General features: G+C 38.1%; 1 protein-coding gene across 1 annotated transcript; it reads left to right on the top strand.

Moving 5' to 3' along the window:
- The first annotated feature begins 360 nt into the window (after positions 1 to 360).
- LOC311096872 (uncharacterized protein) lies at positions 361 to 5,051 on the top strand. Its single transcript, XM_084136278.1, has 2 exons — positions 361 to 1,555; positions 4,711 to 5,051. Exon 1 carries the CDS (start codon positions 620 to 622, stop codon positions 1,550 to 1,552), a length of 933 nt encoding a protein of 310 aa, XP_083992404.1. The 5' UTR covers positions 361 to 619; the 3' UTR covers positions 1,553 to 1,555; positions 4,711 to 5,051.
- Positions 5,052 to 8,976: the final 3,925 nt, after the last annotated feature.

The following is an 8,976-nucleotide window of genomic DNA, read 5'->3' as shown; positions in this document are numbered from 1 at the left end:
CTTCAACTGGTCCAGAATTCAGCTGCCCGCATAATAACACGAACACCATCCATTCACCACATCACCCCTGTTCTCCAACAGCTTCACTGGCTCCCGGTTTCGTATCCAATTCAAAGTCCTTTTATTAACATTCAAAGCCATTCACAACCTGTCCCCCCCATATCTGTCCGATCTCCTCCAGGTTCCAACCACCTCCCGCTCACTCAGATCATCCTCCTCCATACACCTCTCTGTCCCCCGTGCCCGTCTCACCACTATGGGGAGCAGAGCTTTTAGCCGTTCTGCTCCCCGACTCTGGAACTCACAGTGAACTGTCATCATCTGCGCATGCGTCGCGACTGAGTGCGTTGTTGTGTTTCGAGCTCCGTCGAATTAATTCATAAACCTTGATTTCCTTCTTTACACTCTTTTACAAACGAATATCTTTCATTTTTATAGCGTGTGAACATATCTGGAATACTATTCTCTTTAAAAAACAATCGGATCGCTTTGATATCACTACTTATATCCAATCTTCCGCTACTAGCCTTAGCCCGCCAGCATAGCACGCGTGGTCGCGCCTATCTACACACGTATCACTGAAAGCTATAATTCGCCATTGTAGCACATATCTGCTATAATGGCGAATATGACGGATGTGTGTCTAACGTTACCTTTGAGTGCAGGTGAGGAGACCCTCGAGCTACATGCTGTGCAGTTAGAGCTTGAGTCGGTGGAGAGACAGATCCGCGACCTACTAGAGAGGCAGGCCGAGCTGCGAGATCGGCAATCCGCGCTTGAAACATCACGCGCTGATGCTCACAAGTCAGTGGTTAGTAACCTTTTGACTCCGACCTCGTCTACTCCGTGTGTTTCTCTGCACAGGACCCGAGCACCCAGGACGCGATCATCCCTGGTTTCGTTCACTCCGGCACCGACACAACACGATGGACCCTGGGTGTTTCCACAGCGGAAGACGCGAGCCAGGACCAGAGCTAGGACCTCTCCGCCCCTCCCGGCCTTCGAGATCTCCACCCGGAACCGCTTCTCTCCTCTACGCGAGACGGAACGCGACGCTGTGATCATCGGCAGTTCCATCGTCCGGCATGTCCACGCTACCTCAGGTAGAGGTAAGGTGCGCACTCACTGCTTTCCTGGTGCTCGTGTTCTTGATGTCGCTGCGCAGGTTCCCGAGATTCTGAACAGTGACAAGCGCGTCGGAGCTGTCGTGTTGCACGCGGGAACGAACGACATCAGGTTGCGGCAGACGGAGGTTTTGAAGAAGGACTACAGGAGCCTGATCGAGACGGTACGCAGCACATCGCCTGAAACAACGATCATCGTGTCTGGACCGCTTCCCACGTACCGACTAGGACAAGAAAGGTTCAGTAGACTATTTGCTCTAAATGAATGGTTAATGTCATGGTGTAATGAACAGAGACTTCTCTTTGTAAATAATTGGAATTTGTTTTGGGAGCGACCTAGGCTCTTCCGTGCTGATGGCCTTCACCCCAGCAGAATCGGAGCGGCTCTTCTGTCGGACAACATCTCCAAGACGTTACACACCATATGACTAGTAAGTCAAAGTCCAAATCACACTCTTTGCTGTCCAAACTTAATTGATATAAGTACCAATGTAGAACATTATATTGAAACTGTGTCTATTCCTCGTTTAGTGAGGTCAAACTTTAAATCTACTGTAGGATCCAGGAAAAATCTAATTGTGATTAAACCAGAAAATCTCAATATTAGTGAACAAAAACAATTTATAAAGCTAGGTCTTCTTAACATTAGATCGCTCACACCTAAGGCGGTTATTGTAAATGAAATGGTCACAGATAATAGTTTCGATGTACTTTGCCTTACTGAAACCTGGCTTAAACCTAATGATTATTTCGGTCTTAATGAGTCTACTCCTCCAGGATACTGTTATAAGCACGAGCCCCGTCTGATTGGTCGTGGCGGCGGTGTTGCGACAATCTATAGAGATATTCTTAATGTTACTCAGAAAACAGGTCACAGGTTTAATTCGTTTGAAGTAATTGTGCTAAATGTTACTCTCTTAGATGTAAGAAAGAAATCCCTATTATCTCTAGCCTTGGCTACCGTATATAGACCTCCAGGGCCCTATGCTGATTTCCTAAAAGAGTTTGCAGATTTTCTCTCAGATCTATTGGTCAATGTTGATAAAGCATTAATTGTCGGAGATTTTAACATACACGTAGATAACACAAATGATGCGTTAGGGGCTGCGTTTACAGTTTTATTAAACTCATTTGGGGTCAAGCAAAACGTCACTGGTCCCACTCATCGTCTTAATCATACGCTGGATTTAATTATATCATATGGAACCAATCCAACCGATATAGATATTATACCACAAAGTGTTGAAGTCACTGATCATTACATGGTCACTTGCATACTGCGTACTGCTGAAATTTGTCACGTTGCGCCGCGTTATCGACCAGGCAGAACAATCCTTCCAACTACTATAGATAGATTCTCAAATAGCTTACCTGATCTAACTCAGCTGCTCAGTGAACCCAAACAAACAGATGAACTAGAGGAAATGACTAGCACTATGAGCACCATTTTCTCTAGTACATTAAACATGGTTGCACCAATTAGATTAAGAAAGGTTAGAGAGAAAACTAAAGCACCATGGTATAACAATACTACGCATGTTATCAAGAGAGAAACTCGTAATTTAGAGCGTAAATGGAAACAAACTAATTTAGAGGTCTTTAGAATCGCGTGGAAAGACAGTATGTCACGTTATAAAAAGGCACTAAAAGCAGCCAGGGCTGAGCATCTCCGCAAACTAATAGAAAATAACCAAAATAATCCAAGGTTTTTATTTAACTCCGTGGCTAGACTAACAAATAAACAGACGTCACCTGAACAAAATATTCCGTTACAGTTTAGTAGTAATGATTTCATGAATTTCTTCACTGAGAAAATAGAAAGCATCAGAACCACAATTGTAAATGTACAATCCTTAATGGTGTCTTATGATTCAGCCTCAATTATCGCTCCTCAAGAAAAACTACAGCACTTTACAACTATAGGACAGGAAGAGCTAAATAAACTTATCATTGCATCTAAACCAACAACATGTTTATTAGATCCTATACCAACTAAACTACTGAAGGAAGTGTTACCTGTAGTGGAAGAGCCTCTTCTCAATATTATTAACTCGTCTTTATCTTTAGGTCATGTTCCAAGTATATTCAAGCTGGCAGTTATAAAACCTCTTATTAAGAAACCACAATTAGATCATAATAATATAGCAAATTACAGACCCATTTCAAATCTACCTTTTATGTCTAAAATACTAGAAAAAGTTGTGTCCACTCAATTGTGCTCTTTCTTGCAAGAAAATTACATCTATGAAAAGTTTCAGTCAGGATTCAGGCCGCATCATAGCACTGAAACTGCGCTCGTTAAAATTACAAATGATTTACTCTTAGCTTCTGACCAAGGCTGCATCTCAATACTAGTTTTACTTGATCTTAGTGCTGCGTTCGATACTATAGATCACACAATACTATTAGATCGACTACAAAACTACACTGGTGTTCATGGACAAGCATTAAGCTGGTTTAGATCGTACTTATCAGACCGTTACTATTTTGTCTGTTTAAATGGGGAAAAATCGAAGATAACTCCAGTAAACTATGGAGTGCCGCAAGGATCTGTGTTAGGCCCTCTGCTATTCTCAATATATATGTTGCCGCTTGGAAATATTATAAGAAAACATGGAATTAATTTCCACTGTTATGCTGATGACACTCAATTATATATTTCATCACGACCAGATGAAAACAATAAATTATCTAAATTGACAGAGTGTGTTAATGATATAAAATACTGGATGACGTGTAATTTTCTGCTATTAAATTCAGATAAAACGGAGGTATTACTTATTGGTCAAAAAAACTGCCCACAAAACCTCTTACAATACAACTTTACTTTAGAAGGATGTCCTGTTACTTTATCCACTACAGTAAAAGACCTGGGTGTTATATTAGACCGCAACTTGTCTTTCGAAAATCATATTTCATATGTTACAAGAAGAGCCTTTTTCCACCTTAGAAACATTGCTAAGCTACGTAACATGCTATCTGTTTCTGATGCAGAAAAGTTAGTTCATGCATTCATGACCTCGAGACTAGATTACTGTAATGCTTTATTAGCTGGTTGTCCTGCATCCTCAATAAACAAGCTACAGTTAGTCCAAAATGCAGCTGCTAGAGTTCTTACTAGATCGAGGAAATATGATCATATAACACCTATTCTATCATCTCTACATTGGCTACCTATAAAGTTCCGTATCAATTACAAAGTATTACTAATGACCTATAAAGCCCTAAATGGCTTAGCTCCTGGGTATTTAACGGAACTTCTATCACCCTATAATCCATCGCGCTCTTTAAGATCACAAAATTCGAGGCTACTGGTCATTCCTAGGATATCTAAGTCCACTAAAGGAGGGAGAGCATTTTCACATTTAGCTCCTAAACTGTGGAATGGCCTTCCTGAAATTGTTCGAGGCTCAGACTCGCTGTCCCAGTTTAAAACTAGATTGAAGACGCATTTCTTTAACCAAGCATTCACATAATATTTACCTTTTATACTACAGGTGAATCAGAATGAATGCATTATTGTTATGAACAGCAGCTACGCTAATTATTTTCCTTCTGCTCTTCTTTTGTTATCTCGGGACGCTAGTCCCGAGGTAAATACAGATTGTCAGCTCCAGTTTGTATCCAGCCTCCCATGGAAACTACAGATGCCCCAACACCCGTGCAGAGACGACTCGAAGCCTGTGAAGAGACGACTCGACGCTGGCGATATGTTTATGCCCTAAATTATTGCATGTTTAACTAACTGTATTTTTCTATGTACATTTCTATGTCTTTTTCTATGTACAATTATGCCCTAAATTAATGCATGTTTAACTAACTATTTTTTTTTATATGTACATTTCTGAAATGCACTTTCTGTAAAGCTGCTTTGAAACAATATGTATTGTGAAAAGCGCTATACAAATAAATTTGAATTGAATTGAATTGAATTGAACTCACTACCACCACAACTCAGAAACATTGATTCGTTCTGTCACTTTAAAATTCAACTTAAAACACATCTGTTTAAAACTGCCTATCATATCTAATGTACTGTAACATGCTCTGCCTCTTTTAATTGTTCTTAATATTGTTTTATTCTCTATTTTTCTTATTCTGCGCTGTTTTTAATGTATTATGTATCTTTGTACGGTGTCCTTGAGTGCCGAGAAAGGCGCCTTTAAATAAAAATAAATGTATTATTATATATATATATATATATATCATGGGTTTGCAAACATATTATGAGATTTTATACACAGGAAAAAAACTATAAGGTTGAATATCAATATATATTTTCTTAAATAATTAATTATATAATACATTTAAAAAAATGCATTTTCTGTTATTTATAGGCCTGAGGGATGAGAGTTAAATTTAACAAGAAAAAGAGGAAAACAAAGCAGTAAGCCACTTTTGCTTATGGATGAAAATGTTTGGATATAAAATAAAGAAATTAACAACATATTCAAGAGATGACAATTTTGGGATTTCGTAATAAAAATAAATAATATCGTTAAGGATAAAACGGTGGGTCACATTAGTAGGGTTAAATATAAGAACTTAAATCAACCCTAAATGTACTCACAAAATAAATGGGCAGCAGTTTCTTCAAAAAGACCACAAAATGAGCAAGTTTAATCAATATCATGATATTTACAGACAGATGAATTAAACGTGTCGTTCAAATCTTTTAAGTTGTTGCGCTTGTGATAACGCGTCGTAGGTCACATGATAACGTCAACATGGCAGATGTCCGGTTCTCATTCACACTCAACGAGATCTGGCTATAAAGTACCTACTCTTTTTGCGCTCGTTAAGTAAGTACTTATTGAAATTAAGTACCTACTCATTGAGTATGCGGTTTTGAACGCAGCCCAAATGTACAAAAAAATTAGCTCAATGTTAAAATTGACCGGAGTTCTCCTTTAACATAATGGCTATGTTTATGCAACTGGACCCGGAAGTAACTTTTCAGACTTTGATTAAAAAGATTACGACGGCAAACAATTTTTTTCTGTGTATTAACTTGCACGGATTAATTGTTCACCACAAGACTAGTAATATGTGCTAACAAAGTAAATAGGGTCAATTTTGATTTCAGTTGGACTTTAAATATTAGCCTGTGTAATTTAATTTGTTTGTAGACATATTCTAAAGCAAATTACAGACCTATGTTAGGGCATTGCTTCATCTAGTTTATTACACAATTTAACTCCGCAGATTGCTAAACAATCTTTTCCTTGTTGTTCTAAATCTTTTAGTTTTAAAATTTCCCCTTCCCCTTAAGTTGTACCCTCCCTCCCTCTCAGAAAACATATTTTGTATATTCCCAGGTAATAACCTATTTCTTACTTTGAACATGAATACTGCAATTCGATATTCAATTTGATCGTGGTATTTTAATAATCTAGACTGCAAAAATAATAAATTTGTGTGTTCCCGAAATCCCACCTTATGAATGAGTCTCATAGCTCTTTTTTGCACTATGACTAGTGGCTGTAGTGAATGTTGGTAAGTGCTTCCCCAAACCTCTACACAGTAATTCAAATAAGGTAACAATAATGAGCAGTACAGGATGCGAAGAGATTTAAGATCCAGTATATGCTTAGCTCTTGCTAGAACTGCAATGCTTCTGGACAGTTTGTTTTTGATGTATTTTATGTGAGGCTTCCAGCAAATCTTTTCATCTATGATCACTCCAAGAAATTTATTTTAATGAACTCTTTCTAAGTTAACACCCTCTATCTGTATCTGTGCTTGATGATTTGACTTACAGTTTCCAAATACCATGAATGTAGTTTTACTCAAATTTATTGACAAGCTATTAATGTCCAACCATTTTTTATTTTCTTAAATTCCTAAGTGATTAATTCCAAGAGTTGCTGTAAGCTGTCCCCTGGACCAAATATGTTTGTATCATCTGCAAATTATACAAAATTCAATACTTAAGATACTTTACAAATATCATTAATATATAATAAAAATAACTTTGGTCCCAACAGTAATTGGAGTAAGCAATGGAGTAAGCAATGCAAGGCCCAGTGATCACATTTGTTTAAGTAGGCTACTTTATTTTTAAAATATTTTTATTTTAGTAGGCCTATTTATTTAGGCTATTTCCTTTTTGCCATAGCCTGTTAAGCAAGCTATTTTGAATGTGAAATCTTTGAGATTTCTTGAGGCATTGTATTTATTTAATTTATTTCGTTTTGTATTTAATTTAAATTATATCTAGCCTATTTTCTAAATTCTGTGTGTTTATTTATTTAATAAGTTAAAGTTATTTCATATTTGGCTTATTTAGCCTACTTACAGGTAAACTGTCTGTTAGGAGTTAAATTGTTTGTGTTTGTGGTAACACTTTATAATAACTGCACGCTATTAATCATTAGTTAAGCATTAGTAAACAGCTAATTCATCATTTATAAAGCATTAATAGACATTAGTAAGCAGTTTTAAATACATCTATAAATGCTTTATTCTTGATTTAAAAGCATATCTATGATGTGTTTAATAATTGTATTTTCATACTTTAATTTCATACTTATAGATATGCTTATAAATCAAGAATTAAGCATTTATAGCTGAAAAGGGTTCCTTCCTTCTGACTTCCGTTGGCGCAGCGACACGGGCTCGTGCTACGATTGTTTGTTTTGTTTGTTTGTTTAAGTGCCTTTTAAACGATTGTTCAGTATTTTAGAGTCCGGATTGTAAAGTTGACACATTTAAATGCGACGCAAGGTGTTCTGCGATTAATACGAAACTACTGTTTGTGGACTTAAACAATGGCCGTGTGTCTGTTCCTTCTATTCTTGACTCTGATTGTCGGGGAAATGTTCATTCCATGCTTTGCATTGGACTTAGGACTACAACGGGACCAAACTCAATGACTGGTATATTCCAGGAGTGCATTGTTGTCTCTAAAAAAACATCATTATGCAGCGATGGATTACCTTCCATCGGCTATACGTGCGACACATGCTGGGACCCGGCTGCGGCGCAAGCGAGGAAAACGGGGAGGCGTTCGGGAGTGTCTCCGCCGGCGAATCAATAAACCACCGCTGCCTTCAGTGATCATGAGCAACATGAGGTCACTGGCGCCTAAGATGGAATGAACTCCGTACCATCACAAAGACCTGCTTTGAATATCGTGAGTCCAATCTTAAGGTGTTTAAGAAAGCTGGCTTCACGGGGGAATTTCGGATTCACTTCTTGAACTTGATGGATATACACTGGTGCGTGCAGATTGCTGCATTGAGTCCGGCAAAAAGAAAGGAGGAGGAGTTTGTATGTACATGTGACAGGTGGTGTATACAACACACAGTAAGATCCAAGATGTGCACCCCTGATATCGAATTGCTCTGTTTGTCACTTAGACCACATTATTTGCAGAGAGAATTCGCTTGTGTCATCATATGTGCAGTGTACATTCCGCCTAAGGGTAACGCAGGTAAAGCTGCCGCATGCATCGCTGAGTGTGCACATGAGCAGCTTCAGCGTTCACCTGGGGCCCCAATTTTCTTTTTGGGTGATTTTAATAATTGTAAAGTAGAATCTGTGTTAGCGGGTTTTGAACAATTTGTACGCTGCGACACCAGGAAAACGAAAATCTTGGATAAATGTTAGGGTAATGTTAAAAATGTAGTGAGGTCAAAGCCCCCTCTGTGTAATTCGGATCATAATGTTGTACATTTGATTCCTTCTTATAGGTCAGTTTTTAAGTCACACAAACCAGAGTATAAAACAGTTAATATATGGACAGAGGATTTAATGGAAACACTTAAGGGTTGTTTTGTGTGCACAGATTGGTCCATATTTGACCAATTAGAGCTTGATGAAGCCACTGATACAATGACTGAATATATTA

This window comes from Abramis brama (assembly GCF_963993115.1).
Source record: "Abramis brama genome assembly, chromosome: 1".
Taxonomy (NCBI): domain Eukaryota; kingdom Metazoa; phylum Chordata; class Actinopteri; order Cypriniformes; family Leuciscidae; genus Abramis; species Abramis brama.
The sequence above is the reverse complement of the archived record's forward strand: the minus strand, read 5'-3'. Positions and strand labels throughout refer to the sequence as shown.